We start from the raw sequence: 26450 nt of genomic DNA, 5'->3' as shown, positions 1-26450 counted from the left end.
TCCCATGCCAAAGTACACACTTGTCCCACAGATGCAACGCAAATCGCGTACCATGAAATTCAATGGATTTTACATTAATCACTTCGTAACGTCTTACTAAATGTTTTATCCCATTTTAACAACAAAACGGACATCAAATGTCGGTAAACGCTAAATGCCAAAACAAATAACATTTAAGGTCAAATCAATTCGTTGGAGGGTTTTTCACCATACTCTCCACGTCCTACGTCGATCTGGATGCTTTCTGAAAGATTTCTGAAGCATCCTTATCCATGCTGCCAGTACATTGGGCCAGTGCGCTGGGCCAAAAATATGACGCTGTATATGTGTTGGCCCAATTCTGAACAGACAATTTGATCAAGATGTATGTGGAAACTACAGCAGCCTCGAAAATTTATTTGTTGGGTACAGCATTGGTACAGCATTATTGCCTTATTGATCTAAAAATAAATGTGAGTAAAAGTTGCGGAAAATAAGATGGTGGATGCTGATTATGATGATTGTGACAAATGAGGCTCATGTGTTAACGCCGTTGGAGAGTTGGCGCCAAGATTCTTTGATGTGTGTACGAAAAACTGAGACTAATTGGTTGGTCGGCCAACGATGGTGGTCGAAGCGTTCCAACGGCCAACATACGCCAAGTGGTCTAGTATACGAAAATGTACGGAGTGTAAGTAGTTGACCAGATATCTTTATGCGTTGCGCACAAAATTTACGCAGGCTCAGTTTGTCCTTACATTCTACATACGAGGAATAACTATGAAAGGATAAAGGACTGACAGAAAAAAACAAAATTGAGTGCTTAAATACTTAATTAATTTGTGGTGCATTATAATTTATTCTATTTATGTAAATTCATATAATCTCCAAGGCCATGTACTCCATGTTCTCGCATCCCGTGTCTCCGTAGTCCACGTTGTGGACCTCTTTGAACTCTCTGTAGGGGATAACAGCTAGCAGGACGAAGCCGCATCTTCTGGCCAGGATCTGCGATGCCTTGGCGGTGAACACGGTGCCAGTCACCTTCAGGCCCACCGCCTTGCAGAGGGGGACCCTGAACATATTTAAAAAAATAAATTAGATTGATAATCTCAATTTGAGGTTTTTTTAAAATGTTTTGGAACGTTGGTTAAAGTAAAAAAAATTGACCGTGCGGCGCAGGAATTTTTAAAATTCTTTAAATGGCAACACCAAAGTAGTTCAGATATTATGATTGTATACATTAGTGCGATCTTGTATGAATGGAATTGAAGCCAAATCTAGGGTGAGGGGAAATTGCCTGGCAGTCATCTTGTATGACTAACTTTTTAACAGATTTGTATACACAGTGGTGCATAATAAACTATTATTATTTTATTTTTGTGTTATTAACGAAGTTACAACGGCTTATGATCATTTCTTGAGGATTTGATAATTCACATTTTCAGACGTCTCTCCCCCCTAATAGTTCCATCCAGGGCTTATTAGGTCCGTGATATAATGAACTTTGTATGAAAAATACTCTCACGTCTATGCATTAGGTGGTAGGTGTGCGGTTTTATCAGCACCTTGGGGCGTTGACCATTCTGTTCCCAAAGCGGATTGCTCCAATTGCGCCCGCTTAGGGCCGGCCCTGTATTCACTCGAGACATTGGTTGTGCATATCATTGAATAAAGGATATATTTTATTTGATCATTGGTATATAATAATAAATTATATTCCGTGCTCTCCCACTCCCCCACTAGCACATGCCACGGGAGGAGGAAGAAAATAGCTTCGTGTTACACTTAACATATTATAAGTATAGGCTTGATGCGTATAGAGTGGTCTGACGTGGGCTTTAGTTGGTTCTTCGAAAAGAAATATCGAAAGTTGGATGTACCTTGAAGAGTGACGTTATTCTTAAGCACAAGTAAGAAACGGTATTAACTTGGTGTGGTTGGAGGGGTTTGTCAGAATTATGTTTAAAATGAAATGGTGTAAATGTGATGAAGATGTACAGGTAATATAATGTTAACTTACCTCGCCCTGAGAAGTTCACTGCCGATATTCTGTCCTCGGAAGGCCTTTGCAACAGACAGGCCATAGGCAGTCATAATCTCGTTAACGCCGTACTTCTCAAATATTTGTGACTTGTCGGTTATCATATCGAAGCAGCGGAAGAATGTTGTTATGGCATCGGTGTACTTGGCGTCCTATAATGTTAATTAATAAGAAAACATTAAACTACTTTTTCGTACGTTTAATAGTGGAAAATGAATAGAAGCAAGGAACATAATAGATATTGGAAAATCAATAGAAGCAAGGAACATAATAGATTTTGGAAAATCAATAGAAGCAAGGAACATAATAGATTTTGGAAAATCAATAGAAGCAAGGAACATAATAGATATTGGAAAATCAATAGAAGCAAGGAACATAATAGATTTTGGAAAATCAATAGAAGCAAGGAACATAATAGATTTTGGAAAATCAATAGAAGCAAGGAACATAATAGACATTGGAAAATCAATAGAAGCAAGGAACATAATAGATTTTGGAAAATCAATAGAAGCAAGGAACATAATAGATATTGGAAAATCAATAGAAGCAAGGGGTGGGTGAACCATTTTTTAATCATTATCTCCACACATACCCTTGAGCAAATTTTCCTTACATCAATATTTAAAAATACAGACCACGTAGTTTGATATCGCTGAAAATTTAAAAGTTTGTTCAGTGTTTAAAGAGATGGTTGGAATGATAAAAGAAGTCGGGGACGCCCGATGCATACTTAACGCAATATCTCCGCACCAGAATGAGATACGGAGTAGAATTAAAGTCGACGTCATGTAGTTTCTTAACAGTAACATTGTGGTATACAGTACAGGAAGAAGTCTGAGATGGCTAAGAAAGACATTAGCAATAGCGAAGCATTGCGGGGTTCACTAGTTATTTATATTTAGGGAGGTTGTGGGTTGGATTTCTAAGGAAAAAAAGGATAGGAAGTTCCGGTAAGGAAAAGGGTATGAGGGGTAGGTAGGAATCCGGGAGTCAGTGGGTTCATTAGTGACGGACGTTTGAATACATCCCTTCCACCATAGTGCAATTAAGTTATCTTAGAAATCTGTAAGACGCGCTTAATAGTTAATGTTCGTATCGATGATTCAAGCACATAGTTCGTTTTATACCCACCGATTTGTTTGGCACTTTAGTAGCCAGCGCAGTAATGTAAAGTTCGTTTTGTACCCACCGATTTGTTTGGCACTTAAGTAGCCAGCGCAGTGATGTAAAGTTCGTTTTGTACCCACTGATTTGTCTGGCGCTTAAGTATCCAGCGCACTGATGTAAAGTTTGTTTTGTACTTATTGATTTGTCTGGCGCTTAAGTATCCAGCGCACTGATGTAAAGTTTGTTTTGTACCCATTGATTTGTCTGGCGCTTAAGTATCCAGCGCACTGATGTAAAGTTCGTTTTGTACCCACTGATTTGTCTGGCGCTTAAGTATCCAGCGCACTGATGTAAAGTTTGTTTTGTACCCATTGATTTGTCTGGCGCTTAAGTATCCAGCGCACTGATGTAAAGTTCGTTTTGTACCCATTGATTTGTCTGGCGCTTAAGTATCCAGCGCACTGATGTAAAGTTTGTTTTGTACCCATTGATTTGTTTGGCGCTTAAGTATCCAGCGCACTAATGTAAAGTTTGTTTTGTACCCATTGATTTGTCTGGCGCTTAAGTATCCAGCGCACTGATGTAAAGTTCGTTTTGTACCCATTGATTTGTCTGGCGCTTAAGTATCCAGCGCACTGATGTAAAGTTTGTTTTGTACCCATTGATTTGTCTGGCGCTTAAGTATCCAGCGCAGTGATGTAAAGTTCGTTTTGTACCCACTGATTTGTCTGGCGCTTAAGTATCCAGCGCACTGATGTAAAGTTTGTTTTGTACCCATTGATTTGTTTGGCGCTTAAGTATCCAGCGCACTAATGTAAAGTTTGTTTTGTACCCATTGATTTGTCTGGCGCTTAAGTATCCAGCGCACTGATGTAAAGTTCGTTTTGTACCCATTGATTTGTCTGGCGCTTAAGTATCCAGCGCACTGATGTAAAGTTTGTTTTGTACCCATTGATTTGTCTGGCGCTTAAGTATCCAGCGCAGTGATGTAAAGTTCGTTTTGTACCCACTGATTTGTCTGGCGCTTAAGTATCCAGCGCACTGATGTAAAGTTTGTTTTGTACCCATTGATTTGTCTGGCGCTTAAGTATCCAGCGCAGTGATTTAAAGTTCGTTTTGTACCCACTGATTTGTCTGGCGCTTAAGTATCCAGCGCACTGATGTAAAGTTCGTTTTGTACCCACTGATTTGTCTGGCGCTTAAGTATCCAGCGCACTGATGTAAAGTTTGTTTTGTACCCATTGATTTGTCTGGCGCTTAAGTATCCAGCGCACTGATGTAAAGTTCGTTTTGTACCCATTGATTTGTCTGGCGCTTAAGTATCCAGCGCACTGATGTAAAGTTTGTTTTGTACCCATTGATTTGTTTGGCGCTTAAGTATCCAGCGCACTAATGTAAAGTTTGTTTTGTACCCATTGATTTGTCTGGCGCTTAAGTATCCAGCGCACTGATGTAAAGTTCGTTTTGTACCCATTGATTTGTCTGGCGCTTAAGTATCCAGCGCACTGATGTAAAGTTTGTTTTGTACCCATTGATTTGTCTGGCGCTTAAGTATCCAGCGCAGTGATGTAAAGTTCGTTTTGTACCCACTGATTTGTCTGGCGCTTAAGTATCCAGCGCACTGATGTAAAGTTTGTTTTGTACCCATTGATTTGTTTGGCGCTTAAGTATCCAGCGCACTAATGTAAAGTTTGTTTTGTACCCATTGATTTGTCTGGCGCTTAAGTATCCAGCGCACTGATGTAAAGTTTGTTTTGTACCCATTGATTTGTCTGGCGCTTAAGTATCCAGCGCAGTGATGTAAAGTTCGTTTTGTACCCACTGATTTGTCTGGCGCTTAAGTATCCAGCGCACTGATGTAAAGTTTGTTTTGTACCCATTGATTTGTCTGGCGCTTAAGTATCCAGCGCACTGATGTAAAGTTCGTTTTGTACCCATTGATTTGTCTGGCGCTTAAGTATCCAGCGCACTGATGTAAAGTTTGTTTTGTACCCATTGATTTGTCTGGCGCTTAAGTATCCAGCGCAGTGATGTAAAGTTCGTTTTGTACCCACTGATTTGTCTGGCGCTTAAGTATCGAGCGCACTGATGTAAAGTTTGTTTTGTACCCATTGATTTGTCTGGCACTTAAGTATCCAGCGCAGTGATGTAAAGTTCGTTTTGTACCCACTGATTTGTCTGGCGCTTAAGTATCCAGCGCACTGATGTAAAGTTTGTTTTGTACCCATTGATTTGTCTGGCGCTTAAGTATCCAGCGCAGTGATGTAAAGTTCGTTTTGTACCCACTGATTTGTCTGGCGCTTAAGTATCCAGCGCACTGATGTAAAGTTTGTTTTGTACCCATTGATTTGTCTGGCGCTTAAGTATCCAGCGCACTGATGTAAAGTTTGTTTTGTACCCATTGATTTGTCTGGCGCTTAAGTATCCAGCGCACTGATGTAAAGTTTGTTTTGTACCCATTGATTTGTCTGGCGCTTAAGTATCCAGCGCACTGATGTAAAGTTTGTTTTGTACTTATTGATTTGTCTGGCGCTTAAGTATCCAGCGCACTGATGTAAAGTTTGTTTTGTACCCATTGATTTGTCTGGCGCTTAAGTATCCAGCGCACTGATGTAAAGTTTGTTTTGTACCCATTGATTTGTCTGGCGCTTAAGTATCCAGCGCACTGATGTAAAGTTTGTTTTGTACCCATTGATTTGTCTGGCGCTTAAGTATCCAGCGCACTGATGTAAAGTTTGTTTTGTACCCACCGATTTGTCTGGCACTAGTAGCCAACGCAGTGATGTAAAGTTCGTTTTGTACCCACCGATTTTTTTGGCATTTTAGTAGCTAGCGTTGTGATGTTGGCTCCAGCGATCACCGGCTTCCCCTGCGGCGTTCCATCCTCAGTGAGTAAGCTCCCATCCTCTGTCTCCTGCAGGCAGACCAAGGCTAGCCTGACCGGGATGGAGTGGAACCAAAGCTGACGAAGGTCGTCCATGGATTCCTTACTGTCTTTTATCTCTGTAATGACGATTAAATTATAATTTTAAGAAGGATATTTCAAGGCGAAAACTGGTGCGAATAAGAACTCCAGTAAAAAATACTATCTGTATGTATATTACTTATAAGATTTTTATTATTCTCAACTATTGTCTCAACTCCGATCAAAGGTGAGCTATTGTCATTTGAAGGGCCGGCGCTCTGAGCCAAACGGCGCCTGGTTCAAGTAATTTTTTTGCGCCCCTTGTCAAAACAATTTTTTACTTTAACCCATCCAATTTTCTTTCATTATTGTATAAAATGGCTAATTGTGTATTTATTGTAATAATAATTTCTTTAGCATTTCAACTGGACCCAAGCTTTTACTTGTGTGACGTTTTGCAAACTTGATGATAATACATTTATTTGCGTACGCTTTATGAGTTGTTTGTTAAATACAGTCTAACTTGGTTATAACGAGCACGAGGGGACCGACTAAATTTGATCCAATTTATTATCAATGTCTTAAAGATTTTACTTCTCAATTTCCCCCTCAAAAGAATTAATGCATTATAACTATCATCGCTTGGTTCGAGGCTTCCAAGAATAATATCACTAAATGGTTTATCTTAATCTCACTTATCATAAATAACTAGCTTGTGGGATTGTGATGCTTTTCGGCTGTAAAATTTTACTTGTCATAAACCAGTGATACACAACCCGTGGCCCAATTCTTGCAGCCTGCATGTCAATTTCATACGGCCCACTGGGCTATAGAGAAAATCAAAATGTTTGGAGTGATTCTTGAAAACCCTGGCTGAGAATTTTTTTTTCGAGTTTTGGTTAATTTTACGCCGCATGAACTAAAATTAAAGATTGAAACTGGTTTGAAAAACACAAATTTAGAAATCAACAGAATCGTTAATCTTGAATTTCGCTATCAACCCCCTCCCCCACAGCAAAAACAAAAAATTCTCTTGTAGATTGGGGACTGATTAAAAACAGGCAAAGCGGCCTCTGCTGAAAAAGTTGTGCACTGTTTTACATTTACCCCGTGCAGGCATATAGGTACACATAAGTAGATACTTTAATAAAAGGTACATAGTCTGCAAAATAAGTGGCGGAGAGTGGAGAGTTATAGTTATTTTATATTTTAGCAGGAGTGGTTCAATGACGTGTGCGCATTGTATATTCGTATTGTCGCACAATACAATATGTACTGAAAATATGTCTTAAATCAGTGAAAATAATCATGTTTGCACATAAATTATTTCACATATGTAGATATGTAGATGTTCTATAAATTTGACTCATTATGGTGAGCGATCGCTCAAAACTTTGCATAATATTCCAAAAATTGCAAACCCCAATGAATGCTTTAACTTTTAATTACTATACCTCCAATTATTGTACCATTTTTTTGCTTTACATTATCTATGCTAATTATATTTTTTGTAATTTTTGATCGATTTTGTAATGAATGTTCTTTGCACTGTTTATTTTGTAATGAATGTATTGTTCTTTGCACTGTTTATATTGTAATGAATGTAGGTATTGTTCTTTGCACTGTTTATTTTGTAATGAATGTATTGTTCTTTCCACTGTTTATATTGTAATTAATGTAGGTATTGTTCTTTGCACTGTTTATTTTGTAATGAATGTATTGTTCTTTGCACTGTTTATTTTGTAATGAATGTATTGTTCTTTGCACTGTTTATTTTGTAATGAATGTATTGTTCTTTCCACTGTTTATATTGTAATTAATGTAGGTATTGTTCTTTGCACTGTTTATTTTGTAATGAATGTATTGTTCTTTGCACTGTTTATTTTGTAATGAATGTATTGTTCTTTGCACTGTTTATATTGTAATGAATGTAGGTATTGTTCTTTGCACTGTTTATTTTGTAATAAATGTATTGTTCTTTGCACTGTTTATTTTGTAATGAATGTATTGTTCTTTGCACTGTTTATTTTGTAATGAATGTATTGTTCTTTGCACTGTTTATATTGTAATGAATGTATTGTTCTTTGCACTGTTTATTTTGTAATGAATGTATTGTTCTTTGCACTGTTTATATTGTAATGAATGTATTGTTCTTTGCACTGTTTATTTTGTAATTAATGTATTTTTCTTTGCACTGTTTATTTTGTAATGAATGTATTGTTCTTTGCACTGTTTATTTTGTAATGAATGTATTGTTCTTTGCAATGTTTATATTGTAATGAATGTATTGTTCTTTGCACTGTTTATTTTGTAATGAATGTATTATTCTTTGCACTGTTTATTTTGTAATGAATGTATTGTTCTTTGCACTGTTTATTTTGTAATGAATGTATTGTTCTTTGCACTGTTTATATTGTAGTGAATGTATTGTTCTTTGCACTGTTTATATTGTAATGAATGTATTGTTCTTTGCACTGTTTATTTTGTAATGAATGTGTTGTTATTTGCACTGTTTATTTTGTATTGTTTATTTTGTATTGTTTATTTTGTAATTAATGTATTGTTCTTTCCACTGTTTATTTGCAAAATAAATAAATATGTTACATTTTTATAATAACAAATTTTCTTTAATAAATGTTGCATGTTATACCCATTAACGTAATATATCATTGAAGAAGAAGATAATAGGTACTAATGAATCTAAACAAAATGTGAAACAGAACAAGACACAGAAAAATAAAAAAAGGTAACGGTCTCAACTGCTATTCATATTTGAATATGTTAACTAGAGACACTATCTAGGTTACAAAAAAATTCTTTAGAAATTTTTCAGTCAAAAAGACAGCTGCAAAAAATATGTGAAAAATTAGTTGCAAGATGATATTGTTAATTTTGAATTTGAAATACGAGATCGACAAAAGTGACTTTTAATAATTAGGTCCCCATGGTCGAGTGGTTAACGACGTTGTCCCGGTAAGACAGAGATCCTGCGCTTGATTCCCAGTTTCATTTAGATTTATAAGTATTTTCATGTTCAATGATATATAACAATGAAACATTTATTTTTTATTTCATCACAGGCATATCTTCAATAAAACATAAAAATAACAGAGGGCGCCACCTCCGTTTGCAACAATCGTAAAGTGTACAGATATTAAGATAATAATACATATAATTATTAGTTATTTATCTTACTTAATCCTCTGCACATGGGCTCATCGCTCGCGAAGTCTTCGCACATGAAGTCGACCAGCTGCTCCGTCATATCCTCCGGGACGTCCTGTATCCGGAAGCGCAGAGGGGACCCCCCACCCTTGGGCGCACTCCCGGTGAAGCGGGAATACACCGCGGGGTAGGGGGCGCTCGCGGGGCGGGTCCACACTCCACTCATTTTCTTTTATAAATACCTATAGATAGAAACATGTAAGTTTGATAAAAGTATGCGTTAAGCAAATGAAGATGATGTTGGTAGTATTTAGTCGAAGTTTTTTTGGCTGCTACTTCTTATAACCGTCTGAGAGTCCGCCAGTGAGACTCTATCATCCCCAATTGGCGTAAGTTGAGAGGCTGAAAGTAGTGGGGTGGGGCGGAGGAAGGTGGGGGTGGGGGTGACCTTGCTATTCAGATCTGGTCACCGAACACGGCTAGAGCTTGCCTTAGAGCCTTGCCTTTCGATTAGGGAGGCCGTCAGTACGGATGCACGGAGAAAATTTGATTTTCGAAAAGCTTAATGCCAAATCACTATTTTGATTAATCTTTATAACAAATTGGTGTACATTATGAATATCGAAAAATATACTTTAGATAAATTGAAGGTTTTCCTATCGTTTCGCTTGAGTAGAATACAAATAAAAAAATCAATTAGTCAAAAAAATAAATATAAATGTAAGCTACTACAAAATATGTTTTTCAATAGAAATATATGAATGCATAAAGAAAAAAACTTAAAAAATACAGTATTATAGCTAAGATTATCTGTGACAGTTTCACTTGATTTACTTTTTTGCTTTCTTATAAAATTATTTAAAAAATAAATAAAAATCAGTTTTGTGCTAGAAATCGAACGTTTCTAGACTCCGTTTGTCAAGAGATTTTAATGCTTATTACCTACAATACAAGGCATACCAAGAATATACACATTTTTGGCTACACATCTTAATTCCGACCGAATCTTTTTCTAATTTTTCTGTTTCAAATTTTCGTTTGAAAGTCGCTAATATTGTCTCCAATGATTAAATACATATATCTAGGGAAAAAATACCCGAAAATATCAGAACAATCGAAAACGATAAACCCTACTAAAAGCGATTAAAGAGAATTTCAATGTAAAATAGCAAAATGATGAAACTATCTTCTTAATTAATTACAAATTTTAATATTCATATTTCCTTCAATCATAATCAAAAACCCTAAATATTCTTCATCTTGATTCTTACCACTCTTCTAGACACAAGCGCCAGCTTCTATAGAAGAGAAACATTAAAAATTCAAAAGCAGTGAAAACTAATTTTATGAATTATTTTAGTTAAGGTTAAACGCAACGCTCGGTGTATTCTACGTGTTCACAGATGGCGTTAATTAATTAATTTTGTTTAAATACGCTTTTGCAAGGTATTGCTTTACAATATTAAGGTTAAACGCAACGCTCGTTGTATTCTACGTGTTCACAGATGGCGTTAATTAATTAATTTTGTTTAAATACGCTTTTGCAAGGTATTGCTTTACAATATTAAGACAAATCATTTGTTTGCGCCCGTATATACGCAATATGAATAAGAATCAATAGTTTTGTTCGTTTAAAGACTTAAATCTTTCGAGAAAGGCACACAAATACAATATTTTACCGATGATTCAATCCAATATTGTATTTGTATGCCTTTCTCGAAAGAATTAAGTCTTTAAACGAACAAAACTATTGATGGACAATATTAAGACAAATCATTTGTTTGCGCCCGTATATACGCAATATGAATATGAATCAATAGTTTTGTTCGTTTAAAGACTTAATTCTTTCGAGAAAGGCACACAAATACAATATTTTACCGATGATTCAATCCAATATTGTATTTGTATGCCTTTCTCGATAGAATTGAGTTTTTATATGGACAAAACTATTTATTCATATTCATATTGCGTATATGAGGGCGCAAACAAATAATTTATCTTAATACTGTAAAGCAATACCTTGCAAAAGCGTATTTAAACAAAATTAATTAATTAACGCCATCTGTGAACACGTAGAATACAACGAGCGTTGCGTTTAACCTTAACATTTGAACCGACTTAAGTCATTTCTAGGTTTGAGTCCTTGCTGTACTGCATAAGAGCACGTTACAAAACCAAAAATCATTTGTAAAAATTCTGTATTCAAATCTCTAGCGAGATCTCTAGAAATATGTTCAAAAAATTTATTTTTTTATCTTGGATAAAGTGTCCCACACAGGGTTTTCCCTTCTACTCGATTCAAATCTCCCGGCCGGTTCAAACGGCCTTGTTCTTCAACGGTTTTTCAACAAGGGTGAATTTTATTTGTCATTTCAATCAATAATTAATTCGTCTTAATATGAAACATAACTGGCAAAAAGTGTATCATAATAATAATAATAATTAGATAACTTGTATAGCGCCGTTTTTGTGCAAAATCACCTCAAGGGTAAAATAAATAAAATAATTGAATTAACGCCATCTATAAATGCGTATATTAAAACGTAGGTAAGTTACGTTTGATTTTAAGCTCGCTAATTGAAAACTATTTATTTAGTAACCACCACTGTTTCGAGAGGTAGGCAGAGATGATAGAGCGCCATACATATCTGTGTTGGCAGACACTCGTTACTTCATTTACGTTTTTGTTTGTTTTGTTTTTGTTTTTTACTGTCAATTTTTTTGATACATGCAGTTACATATACAATTATACAAAATACAAGGAGTAACAAAAAAATCCCACAAAGGCGAAGCCTGTGCCTGGGCATTAGGTATAAGGTGAAAATTAAAAAAAAAAAAAAAAAAACGTTAAGGCGATGCCATACGTAGTAATGCAAAATCATGTGTTTTTGATTTGAAAATTTGGTCGCCTAGAAATGTTGATGCTTTAATTAAATACTGCGAGTAGAATACATCTTGAAATTTGAAATAATCGAGTATTTTTTAGAAAAGTCTTTTTACAAGCCTAGAAAAAAAATATGTAAAGGCTTATGAAAACTGCTTTAAAGTTCAAAATCTCCTACTTACGAACCCATTTTGGGTTATGATTTTATTGTATAATGTGGCAAATTCAGTTATTTATAAAATGATCGAAAAAAAATTATTATTTATGCCTGAACCAAAAAATAAAATAAAATGCACTTTTTGGCCATGTTTTTTTCTTGCATAAATCAAAACAGGCGGATAGTGTTAAGCGGGAATTAAAACCTTATCGCCATCTACGTAAAGGTTGTTATTGATAGCGGTTCAATTTAAAATATTACACGACGTAGTACATCGCCGTAAGTCTACATTCTGCAGTTGTACAGGACAATTCAAGGACAGGCATGGTGTTTCGTTGCTTGATTCAGAGTACTAGTACTAGACAGTTACAATAATAGGTACTTTTTGTACAATGATAGATCAATTTAGAAGCCCCTACCAACTATATAATATGGCTGACATGACTTCGTATAGTTACGCCGCAAATTGCTATCAACACAACCAGACAATTCGCACACAGCCGTCAATAATATTGTATTATCAAGCCTGGTACACACGCAAAGCTCACATCAACAGATAATATAAAGCACAATAGCGCTCGCCATACAATCCCATACAGACCCGACACACGTAAAAAGATAACGCGCTATAAGTGTGGTTCTGAACTTCGCTAACCGAATTTATTTTACGTAACCGCTCCCGACGCGATATTTGAAAAGTTATGCGTCCCCCTCTCCGCCGTAAAAAGGAGAGGGGGTCATTTTAATTACGGAGCTACCAACTAAGTTCCGTGTTCCCTTTGACAGCCATGACATAAGCAGCCTAATAATGCATTTCTTATTTAATATGTTAGCTCATATCGTCATGTGTGCTAGTAAATTTAGAAACATAAAAGACGTGCTCAAGCTGTCAGTAAGTAAAGTTGTCACTTTGACAGATGAAATTATGTTCCTCGGCCGCTCTCGAATTCAACTGACCCCCTCTCCTACCATAGGAAGAAATATTTGATAGCGTTGTGTGTCGGTAGAAAAGATGATGCGCTGTACATTAACTTTTGATGTGAGCTTTGCGTGTGTACCACGCTTTAGTCCATCAACTGATCGCATGTTCCAATGGTGGAAACCAGAGATTCCCAAAGATATTTTGGTCTATAAAAAGCTTTAAAAAATTGTACTCCTTTACTTTTTTCCCCATTAACTCCACATGATGTCATCTTTGGGGACGCTATGTGGAGGATCTTTTTGAGGAGAGAAATGAATGAACATGGTTCTTGAAGAAACACAGATGCCAGCTATCGTTCCACAGCTGGGATGTTGAACTCAAGAACGAGTCGTAGAAGCGACCCGTTCTCATGTGACAAATACCGTGTATATATGTTAATATTCTCAAAAAATCAACAAAAAAATAATAGGTCGAAGAATTATTGTATTTAAGCATAACGACCCTCTATGGCAGCAGCCAAATTCACGTAGACCAGAATTCAGATTTGAAAAGTAGCTTGTAATTTTTTTATCCGTGTTTGGTGACAAGATCTAAATAACCAGGTATTTCCCCACCTTCTTCCTCAGTGCTTAAACCTCGCAACATACGAGGGTGGTCTGAAAAGTTTCCGACCTCAACGCAAAGATGGCGGTACTCATCAATAAAAGCTAGTGAATGCAGTTGTGCATCTTTTGACAGTTAAGGCAAGGCCAAACCGCCGCGATCATTTTGCGTCCGCGATGGCGTTCACGGTCAGCGTCCTGTGTGCGTGCAGAACCGTTCACACCAAACTAGCGATCAATTAGCGATCAGCTGGCGTCCGTGGCACTTGTAAGTTCGTGTCGGTTGTGTGGTAGGTATAGCTCGGAGCGGGAACCATTTAAATAATCATAATCATGTTTGGAGACGAATCTGAAGAAGAATTATTACTTTTAGCGGCTATTGCAGATGATGAAGATAGTAGCTTATCTACCCTAATAACGAATATTTTCCATTTACGGTTTATTTATTTATTAAGTTGGAGTTTATAATTCGGTAATCGAACCTATGTATAGTGGCTATATATTGGATAAGTTGGCCGATTTTTTTAACCACTGCAAGTATTTTATTTTTATTTTAATAATATTCGTTATTAGGGTAGATAAGCTATTGGGAAGATGGTGAAAAAGCCCCTGAAAAGTGTAAATTTACTTAAAAGACGGTTTGGTAAGATAAATAATTTCGACGGGTTGGTAGGATAAAATGAATCCTATAATGCAGTTTTGTTAAAATTTATGTATATTTGAATGAACTATTTTTTAATGAATTTTAATTACAAGAGTTTCTTTCGATTTCAATATTTTAAATATCAGATTAATGTGGAAAAAATAAAATAAGAATGGTTTACACTTACATAAAACAAATTAATCGAACACATATATAATAATTACAACTTCTTTTGTACAAAATATAAACATAGAACTGTGCTAAAAAAATACACGCGTTCCGGCGCTGTGTAGTCAATACACATCTCAAAATAAGCGATTTAATATCGGAAAAATATGAATATTCATAGCTAATCGATTATGTTTATTATATTTTATATCAAAAGTGATAGTAATTGTAATTTAATTGCTGAAAACATGAAAAAACCATCGGCAGATGCTAATTTCGTTGATCATTCTCTCTGTATTTGTATCCGACATCATGAGAAATACCACAAACTCAGAGATAATTACGTTGCGTGCAGCGTGCAGATCCTGCAAGCAGCAACTGATCGCCGCGTCCAGACGCTGCACAGGACGCCGCGGCCAATCTGAGAACGCTTCGATGTGAACACGTTGCTACAAGTTCATACACAACATCTGATCGCCACCGTGCACGGGATCGCGGACGCGCTTTGAACGCGGCGGTTTGTTCAGGCCTAAAAAGGCTTACTCACCAAATTTTTGGCCATTTCGGACGCGCAGTTTTTAGTTGACAATCGTTTGAGTGAGTGGATGTGTATGTTTTTGTGAAAATGGAAAAAAAATGAGTATCGAGCTGTTATTAAATTTTTGTTTTTGAAAGGCAATACGCCTACGCAAATCAAAGATGAGTTGGACTCTGTTTATGGGGACTCCACTTCCTCGTACATACCCCGATTGGGAATGAAATAGTATCAATGGTTCCAGACGATTGAGTAGCAATTGGGACTTTTCTATGGTATTCACATAAATATTGTGTAATTATAATCCAGTCTTCTATATTTATGTCATCCCCAATTCGGGTATGTTGGGAAGCTAGGAATAATGGGAAAGGTAGGAAATAAGGGAGAGAAAGTTTGGAAAGTGCATGGCAATTTAGATCTGAGCATCAAACACGGTTAATAGTATAATTTCAAGATACGTTTCTATTCGGAATGGTTGCATTTTAGCAGGGCGATACTAATAGTATCTACCACTACCACAGAGTGCTACGATCTCTGCCATATAGGTCACCCCCAGTGGTTCACTACGTTAGGTGACTTAGCAGGGATGCCAGTGTTCATGGGGTGAGGTTTGTCCAGATTTTCAGGTTAAAGAAAACTTCTTTAAGATCTTCAGAAACTGGTTGGCGCCTGCGGGTCGGATCGGATAGGGGCCGGTTGAGGGAGACCCTCTCACCTCTCCAGCTGGACTCTCTCGACCCATCGTCTTGCACTGTAGCGGGAGGGATGTATTTATATCTCCGTGACTTCTGGACACACTCCTAAGATTGCTATCCATCTATCATACCCTTTTCCTTTCCAAAACGTCACACAGTGGGCTGAAAATCGCCTTTCATAGACATAGAGACATAGATTTGAACATAAAAAAGTTTTTTTTTCAACTTGAGGATTTAAAAAAAAAAATCGCAAGTTGCACCGCAATACGAAGTATGTCAAAAAAATACAAATAAATAGTAGTATATCTGTGTGTAAGGATATAATGGCCAACCTTATGATTCCAGAGATAGCCTCATTTTTAATGTCAATGCCTTACAAATTTTTCTTTAAAAAATGATAACTCCTTCATTTGTACACGCAATTGCTTCGAACAAAATTTTATAGCATAGTAATGATCAGCAGAATCCATTTCTAGTCAAAAAAAAATACCCTTGAAAATTCAAGTCTCTATGTCTATGAAAGGCGATTTTCAGCCCACTGTGCGTCCTCTCGTTCCTTTCCTTTAAAATATCTTCCATACACCATTCCCAAAGATGACAAAGGCTTCGAGGGAAATTATTTTCCTTTAACACGCTGCGTCTCGTCAAACAAAATCAACCGTAATGTTCAATTTCTCTAATACACATTTTTTTAAATATCCCTGAAAACTTTTTTTTGATAAAACCTACCCAGGAACTGAAGTCAACAACTCTACCATCCTCGCCAAATGCCGATCGTGTAGGACCGACATTCATTTCGTATTTTAACTGCTGTTAAAATATATGTCTGCATGTGTGTCCGTTATTGACACCAAAAGTTAATAAAATGCACTGTCATCGACAACGAGTCTAACTGTGGATTAACTTCCTCTTCCAAGATTTGCATTCATTCGACCATTCACGATAAAAAAACGTGAAAATCTAATAACAGATACATAAGGCAAAGCTTAATCCAAATCACCATTCTGATTAATCTTTATAACGAATTGATGTACATTATGAATACAAAAAATATGTTTTAGATAAATTGAAGGTTTTCCTATCGTTTCGCTTGATTAGATTACAAATAAAATAATAAATTACTCAATAAAAAATATAGATGCAAACTACTAAAAAAAATATTTATTTAATTGAAATGTATGAACGCATAATGGAAACAACTTAAAAAAATAAAGTATTATAGCCAAGATTATCTGTGACAGTTTCAAATTAAATTTTTTGCTTTTTTATAAAATTGGTTCCATGATAACTCAACACAGTGACAATTCAACACATCTTTAAAAAGTGATATAAAGTCATTAAAAACGATGAAAAAAAATTTAAACCTAACCTAACCTAACTTACATAAGCCAGTTGATAAATTATTTTTTTCATCACTTTCCATGACTTTATATAACTTTTTAAAGATGTGATGAATTATCATTTTGATGATGTATCCGGTCACCGGTAAAAATATTTCGGCATGTGGCAGCATTGTAAAGATATCGGTTTGTGGAAGAACTTTGTGTATGTTTGTCAAAATATGCATTATTTATCAGAGCGAAGAAAATGAAAAATGCAGGAAAGTCTAGTTTAACATTATGAATTGGGCCGCTAACAATAACAATTCTTATGTAGATGGGTATAAGGTTGAAATTCCCGCTTAACACCAGCTGCATGTTTTGATCTATGCAAGAAAAAAACATTGCCAAAAAGTGTCTTTCATTTTATTTTGAGAACGTTCAGGCACAAATATTTAACTTTTTTACAATAATTTTATAAATACTTCATTAGCCACGTTATACAATAAAACCACCACCGAAAAGGGGTTCGTAAGTAGGAGATTTTGAACCTTAAAGCAGTTTTTGTAGGCCTGATACTTTACGTTTTTTCTAGGCTTATAAAAAGACTTAAAGAAATACTCGTTTATTTCAAAGGCATGTTCATTCATGTTCATAAACACGTGATTTTGCATAAGTACGTAGTGCTTCGCCTTAGTAACAAAACAAAATCATACCACTGTAATCATTACAATGAACCGAAAAAATACATGATAGCGTAGTAAAAAAATATGAATAATACATGTTTTCTTAGGAGTTTGTAAATATTTCCTTGCAAAATAGATTGACTGATTTAAAATCAAAACAATCTTTTATCAGAAACTCAGTGAACCAGTAATAACTGAAAATAATTATACTTTTATCAGTAAGTACACGTACGTCGTACACACCTCCAGTGAACATCACACACGTTAAATTATATTTTTAATAATTGTTGATGATAATTATAAACATGTTTACAAAAACATTTCGATCGAATCATTTAAAAATATGTTAGATAAACCATATGTATTTTTGAGCTTAAATTTATTTAAACTTGATAAAGGTATTTTTTTTATCTTATTAGAAAATATTATGACGATTAACGTTGTTGTTATGCGTGATATGCGATGCTTTTTGACGAACTTATGTTACTACTATTGTGCAGAGTAGACGGAGTAACGGAGGTGCTATTGCGTAGTAATATCTCGTAGAATCGTGTTCCACCATTGCCACTCGAGTAGCAGTGCGCGGGGACCGGATTCGGTAGTTGCCTGTCGTTCATGAAAAGGGTGAAATTTAACTAATTACAGGTAAAAAAAGTGGAATCAATTTTTTCGCTTTGTTTCTCACTTTAATAATATAGTCTGAATTTTAGACAAATCAGTTCCAATTATAAAAAAAAAACAAATCAAAATAATTTAGTTAGATTATAATAGTTAAAATTCTCAAAAAAAAAACAATTTTAATTTCGAAAATTAAATTGTATTTCAAAACAAAAGTTATAGGATTCGTTGAACCGTAGTTACAGACAGACACAATCGAAATTATTATTTTTATTAATAAGGTATTGCTAATATTAGAATATTTCAGTATGTTATATATCATTATCTTGTCATGTTTTTAGATTTAAAACAATATTAAATTTACAAATAAATAAATAAACATAATGAACTTGTTTATTTATATATTTATTTATGTATTCAACAGCGGTATGATCATAGATAATGAAGAATACAAGAAATTCGATGTGGGCTTGTTTCGTTATTTAGTCTGGCCAATAGGTCCTTAATTATCCAATATAAAACATTGTAACATTACGATAGTTAAATGGGATGGTGATATGCGATGTCAGGTAAATCTAATAGAGACAGAGCGCGTGCTACGTAGGCTAGAACTGAAAAGGTATCAAGTTAGTGGCAACATTTGTTTTCATTCAAATCTACCTGGAAGGCATTTTTCTAGTTGGTGGTATCTATTTAGAGGCGATGCTTCACGTTGTGTAACATTTGGTCAATATTTGAACGAAACTGCGCAAAAAATCACTGTAATAATTAAGACATTATTTTTTTAATAAAAATTGTTGAAATGATTTTTTGTATTCGGTTTGTTCATTTCAAATCTAGCTCCGGTCGTAATCTTTATTGCCATTTAGATGAGCAGGCAAATCTTCTTTATACGGCCTTGAAGTAATAGTTTCTAGTGGACTTGACCATTCGGGGTCCGTTTTTTACTTTAATTCTACGTATAATTTCCTTCGGGGCCTATATCATCTGTGCGGATGCTGTGTGGAGGCTTTTTTTGAGAAGGGGAAGGAGTGATTATGGTTCTTGAAGATATACATGTTGTAGGAGCGAAGAAACACAGAGGCAACACCATAATGGGGCACCATAGAAAAACGTATTGTGAATAACAAAACAAGTTAAAACTGGTCTTGTAATCAGAGGCGGCTCTAGGGATTCAGTCGTGGTAGGTCATTTGAAAAAAATGTGTGACTAATCTTTATTTGATATTGTGAAAAATGCCCATATATTATTAACTATATCAATTTGTTATAGAGTTTTAGAGTCGCGGACTCTAAATAAATATTATGTTAATATAATAAATTGGAAATAAATACACAATCCATGTACTTACGGCAAATTATTTTTAAGATATTAAGTTTTAATGTAGTTGTCCACAACATTAAAATAAATAAAATCAGTGTTTGATTCTATTTGACAATGATTTTTTACGTTTTTTGTTTTGTTTCATTCTAAATCGATAACAACATAAATAATTATTCTAATCCTTTCCCGAACTATGCAATTGAAAAACAACCATTGTTCCACACACTACAAGCGTGTAAAATGAAAAAACGACATTTGTTTATGTCACCATCTCTGTAAAACATATAATATTCACCGTGTTGTCTCCCCCACGGTCATGACCTAAGCGTCCCTAAACTTTCTTCGGAAGCTAATTTTTACTTCGACGAAAAATATAGTGCCATCTCGTTTATTCTATGGCGCGCGTAGGGACAGAAGATGCCAAATTGGACATTCTTTAAATTGACCCAGCGAATCGTGTGGACTTGTGAATGAAAGCTTCTATTAGAGACAACAGATGTCACTGCTAGTCACTCGCCGCCGCCGCTGTTTCGCGTTACATTTTAAATGTTTTGATGCACATAATTGATTATTATATTTATTATTGTTGTCTTATAATTTTGGGGGGTCAAACACCAATTGACCTAAGGGAAGAACCGCCACTGCTTGTAATAACTTTTAATAACTTCCTGTAACTGTCTGTAACTACATTTAACTACCTGTAACTATGTACATCAGTGTTGCCAACTCAACTACTTCAAAATATGCTAGAGTGATGGGAAAAATATGCCAGAAATATGCTAAATTCTTTTAAAAAATGCCAAAAAAGCTAATATAAATTTAAGTTAGAAATAAAATTAGTGAAATAAAATATCAATATCTTCATCTTCATCTTCTTCTTCTTCATTAACAGCAGCTGATGTGGAAGGCTGAGAGACGGAGTCGTAACTTTCTTTTGTCCCAATGCAGCGTAGTACTTCTTCAGGAACAGTGTAAGAATAACAGCACTTTCCTGCTCTCTTTATGCCAAATCTCACGTACAAAATGGCATTCAGGGTTCTCACCGCCAAACGATTTCGGAGTTTTGTTTTGACAAGACTCATTTGGCTAAATACACGTTCAATATCCGCATTTGAATGCGGCAATGTTAAAATAGACATTGCAAACTGACATAAATCACCGAAGGTTTTATTATTAGTTGCATCTTTATGCATATTGCATGACTTCATTCCAAAACTCTGCAGTGGAAGTCAAGGATTCCCATTTAATGTGAACTATGTTTCTCCATTGAGACACCAGTTTTTCAATCGATATCATTTTTGTTAGTTAAAAAATTGGTTCTTATTATTTTCATGTTTCTGTAAAAATAAGCCAAATAAATATGCTATATGCTAAAAGCATAATAGTTATGCTAAACATGGAGTAATTATGCCAAATTTAGCATATAATATGCTAACTTGGCAACACTGATGTACATACCTTACATAAGCACATTTTAAGAGCAAACAGTTATTTTTTAAATATGTTCATTCTATTTACTGATGTCAAGCTATTGGGAAGGAGATTGTATATGTGGGACACCCTCGTGGCCAATGTTTCTTTTACCACTTTCATTCTTTGCTGAATGTGTAAACTTTATTATGTTGTCTCGTGTAGTGTTCATGTTCTTGTGATGTTTTTATAAATGTTGCGTTCGTGTGTATAAATCCATTAAGGATTTTGTTGATTAATAAGCATATGTTATTCATACAGTTTTCAATGAATTTTCATGAATAAGCAAATATCATTTTGTTTTGTGATTATAAATTATAATCTTCAACTATATATAAAAACAATGTTTCTTGTTTGTTCCGTTCGCGTTCCTACACGGTTTATCCAATTGCGATGAAAATTTCAAGGTTTGTTCTTATCAGTGCCAGGAGTGTTTAGAGAGGTTTGAATGATAGAAGAAGTCGGGAACGTCCAAGAGCATTATATCTGTACTGGAATGAGATACGTAGTCGAAATAATTTAGTTTTTTATGATAAATTAATAATATAGGCTTACAGAAGTAAATGATAGAAAAAGTCGGGGACATTGTCGGGTCATTAGAATGAGGTAAAGTCCACAAATAATGTAAATTTTATGATACTACATGAAGTGAACAGCATCAAAAGTCTCAAACGACCGCGGAAAACATTAATCACATCATAATTATAAGGGGTAAAATGAGACAAGAGATGAAAGAAGAAAAAAGTGGAAGGAAAATGTATAACTTGGAAATCAATGGCATGGCACGATCAAGTGAAACAAATACTTAAAATAATACAGTAAAATAATATCTTAAAAATACACTCAGTGAATTCACAACCTCGATGCTTTACCCCAAACCAATTATACTTCATAAATACCCGAGTAACGGATACACGTCAGATAATGTACTAGCACATATATAAATAAGGTCATTCTAATTAGATTGACCATATTTACCCAGTCAGTCTGCACTGCAGTGACTGCAACTAAAATATATATATAAATAAATAGTGAAGACAATATTAGTGATTTCTAAACGAAAATCTGAAACAGAAAAATCAGAAAAGGAAACGGTCACATCTGGGACTCGAACCCAGGACCCTTGTCTTTCCGGGACAGTGCTCTACCGACTGAGCTAATGGGACCCTATTCCCCTCGGTTACTTTTAACTGTATCATACTTCGAATAAGAACCACTAACATTGTCTTCATTTTTTCACCGCACATTTTTATTGGCAACTATCTTTATGTATGATCGCAAGATTCAACCCGAACTAAATGCAATCCAGACAGCGTCTTTTTTAGATAAACCTATCTTATTTTTTTATTTTTAATGTGCGACATCTGTTGACTTTTCTGCAAGTCTAGTCTTTTCTGATTTTTCTGTTTCAGATTTTCGTTTAGAAATCACTAATATTGTCTTCAATATTTAAATATTACAATTTGAGGTTTTACTCAATAAAGTTATTCCGAAAAATAAATAAAAATATATACTTGACCTTTCTAATCGAAATATTATTTTATACAAATACTGTATTAATACTTTGTTTTTTATTTATTGTTTTAAGTTTAATTTGTAGAACTCCATTTAAATTTTTATATTTTTATATATTCAATAATATTGTTATTGTTATTTGAAATTTTGCACATTTTGAAGGTCACTCTCTGCACGAGATTTCGAAAAAACACCACCATAACACCACCTTAAAGAAGATTTTTTCCGGGCAATGCAGGAGAATTCAGCTGGAATCTATAATTTATCTGTGACAATTGTAATATATGGGATACGGTTATAATAATGGTATAATTTTTATAGCGCTGTAGAAAAATGACTTCGAAGTCTCTATCTAACTACACAGGTTTAAATACATTTTAGATTTAACCGTATTTTTTCTGATTTTTCTGTTTCAAATTTTCGTTTAGTAATCGCTAATATTTTCTTCAATTATTAAATATTACAATTTTAGGTTCAACTCATTATGTTATTAAAAAAATAAATATTATTATTACTTTCAACGTTTACATATGAATTTATCAATATTTATTTACGTTGCTTTCACATTTAGTTATTTATTTGATTTTTTGGATATAATTGCCAGAAAAGATAAGTTTTAACGATCAAGCCGCTGGAATATTCTGTCAGAACGTCGGAGTATTTAAGAATTGTTATTAATTTTAATTTATTGTATACAAACGCTGTAATTTTAAATTCGCATGTGTATATACAGAATCAGCAATCAAAATATAATAAATTTCAAATTTGGAACAAATTTTGGTTTATACAGAAACACATAATATAATACATATCAAATTTGGAAAAAAAATATTCTCTTTGAATAATGTACCTACATATTATAAGTAGCAACTTTATTGCATATCTGGATTTGTAAAGATTATTTTTTTATATTTTTATTAACACATACAGTTCAAATTATTATAATACTCATACGTACAAGGAAATTATATCGTTTAGTAATCGGAAAATTCTGTACCTTTCGATTGCAAATACTGAGGAACTCGAAGGAGTTATATGTTCGCACGTTCAGAAACAACTGCCCATAAAGAAATGATAGATTGAGGAAGCACTTGTTTGCTTTGTGTAATAGGTACGTACTGGGTACACGGAATACAAAATGCCTAGAAGTGCAATATACTGATTTGAATGAAATTTGGTGTCACAAATTTACATTTGACTGTCACTGTGGTCGAGGGGTAAGGCTCTCGACTGGCAAGTCGGAGGTCGCGGGTTCAAATACCCGGCGTGCGCAAGTTAATTTTATTTGATTTATTTGTGTTATTTCACAATGTACTCATAAAAATAATAAATAGTACATTTGCGGCACGTTTCAGAGTGGAAGATACTCTTAGTATCGCCTTGGTGTAAGACCACCATTCAGATTTTAAACGTGGCCTAAAATGGCTTTGGATGTGTTTGGTGACCAGATCTGAATAGCGTGGTATCTCCCCACCTTCCTCTGCCACATCTCCTTCCCCTCCCTGCTAAATTCAGCCTCACAACATACCCCGATTGGGGAGGCCATAGTCTCCCTGGCTCCAGACGGTTGAGAGCAGTTGGGACTCTTGTGCAGTTTCACATAAAAAATTAAGAAAGCATAAAACCTTTCAATTCATATAGGCCCCGAAAAACCAAAGAAATTAATTAGTTTTAAATTATTGTCTTAATTTATATGAATTAAGGCTCAATTGAACTTACTCTGGGCACACCAGATATGCCCACAATTTACTTCTATAATTTAATCCTTCGAATACCAGGGGTAGACTGTCATTCACCCGACACTATTTTCGTACTAACTTGTTAGTTTTTTTCTCCAAATTATACTTTAGTAAATTGTGCCGTCTAACCAGATAATGTGTTTATATATTTATTAAAAAAATGTGGTTTCCGCGTAAATACTTATCTACTGATACTACATATAAAAAAGGATACAAAATTTAATTCCTGTAAACATTTGTCTTTAAATTTTTTTGCAATTTCTTTTGGTATGAAATTATTGTTCTTGATCTTTACTGGTTGTAGGTATGTGTAATAATAACAAAAAATACTAAATAGGAAGAAAATGTGTGGAGACATGAAGACAAACGAAGTTAGAAAACTAAGGACGGGTTGTTTCGAAGAATTTGAACAATTCTTAAAATTTCAACGTTCATTTTTCAGTTCTGTGAAAGTCCCATTCAAGTTCTGTTATTATATCATTAAAGGCTGGCAGCTTGACAAAACCGAAATAATAACAGAAGTTGAAAAAATCTTTCACAGAACTTTCAAAAAACTTTTGATTTAAGCAAGGAATCGTGAAAAATGTCTGTTAGGGTTCCGTTATTATTTCAGTTCTGTGAAGCAAACGGCCAATCGTGAAATATCAAATATCTGGGTATTTTAATAGATGACTCTTTGACCTGGAGAGCGCATATTGAAAATACGGCCAAACGAATACGCAAACTAATTTTCTTCTTGAAAGATATACGCAACATTGTGGATAAGAAAACCATTACAATTGTGTACTATGCTTTGTGCCATTCAATTATCAGGTATGGCATATTAAGCTGGGGCGGTGCAGCCAAGACTATATTAGATCCGTTAGCCAAGGCACAAAAAGCTGTAATAAGAGTGATGGATAAAAAACCTTATATGTATCCATCGACACCCTTATTTAAGGAAACAAAATTATTAGACGTAAGACAGATTTATATACATGCACTCATAATGTACTATACGAACAGTCCCAAGCTTCATAGTCTTGTAGATCACAGCTACACAACAAGACTAAGATCAGAACACAGGATGATAGCACCAAAAATGAACACATCGTTTGGACAACGTTTCCATGTATTTCTGGCTCCTAAGGTGTATAATGGGTTCAAGCAGCAATGCAGTAAGGTTAAAACAGGCCCTTTTCAAGAGCAAATTACCGTATGTCTCATAGAATGTGGCAGAATGAAATCGGAAAGCTTCCTGAAATAAATTATTGTCTGACTGAAGAAAAACCATTAAGTGCATTCATTCCGACTTTATCCATATTATCGTATTTATATTTATTATTTTTGTTTTTGTTTTACCATTTGTATAACGATATATGTACAACATTGTATAATTGTTTTTATATTTTATTTCATATGTTTTATATTTTCTTATGTTTTCTTTTTATATTTTCTTATTTATGTTACCACCATAATACGGGCATTTGCCTAGTTTGGGGAAATTACACAGAACTATCTTACACAGAACATGAATTGTTCAAATTCTGTGAAACAACCCACCCTAAGTGTAGTAATTATTCGTTTTACTCGCGACAGGCACCGTTTGTCTCGGGGCCGGCCCTGACTGTGCTTTATATTCAGATAAATGTTTATTTATCTCTAATGTTATAAAAAATATATAACTTAATGGAGACGTACAAAAATATGTTTGAGTTTTATAATACTTTCCAGTTTTATAAGCGTTATTTACAATAAAAATAAGTCAAACTAATCAAATACAGTTTTCCTGTAAATAAATACAGTTTTCCTCTAAACAAATACAGTTTGCCTGTAAATAAACTAGGTAAATCCGAATTTTATAATATAATACTATAAACCATAGGCTTTCCTGTAATCAAGTACAGTTTTCGTGTAAATTAATACAATATTTCTGTAAATAAATACAAGATATTTTAGTCATAAATTACAACATTTGTTTATTGAGGCGGGAAC

The 26450-nt window shown here is 34.6% G+C and overlaps 1 protein-coding gene across 1 annotated transcript; it reads right to left on the bottom strand.

Moving 5' to 3' along the window:
- Positions 1-788: 788 nt before the first annotated feature.
- On the bottom strand, positions 789-23800 carry LOC149410467 (uncharacterized). The gene is made up of 5 exons (XM_089647893.1): positions 23735-23800; positions 9231-9442; positions 5937-6133; positions 2003-2175; positions 789-1054 (listed from the first exon to the last, which is right to left on the bottom strand). The coding sequence occupies exons 2-5, from the start codon at positions 9424-9426 to the stop codon at positions 856-858; spliced, it is 765 nt and encodes a 254-aa protein (XP_089504019.1). The 5' UTR covers positions 9427-9442; positions 23735-23800; the 3' UTR covers positions 789-855.
- Positions 23801-26450: the final 2650 nt, after the last annotated feature.

Source organism: Hesperophylax consimilis, chromosome 27, assembly GCF_061612785.1.
Source record: "Hesperophylax consimilis isolate HC1 chromosome 27, BYU_Hcon_1.0, whole genome shotgun sequence".
NCBI classification, from domain to species: domain Eukaryota; kingdom Metazoa; phylum Arthropoda; class Insecta; order Trichoptera; family Limnephilidae; genus Hesperophylax; species Hesperophylax consimilis.
This window is presented reverse-complemented; position numbering and strand designations above follow the sequence as displayed.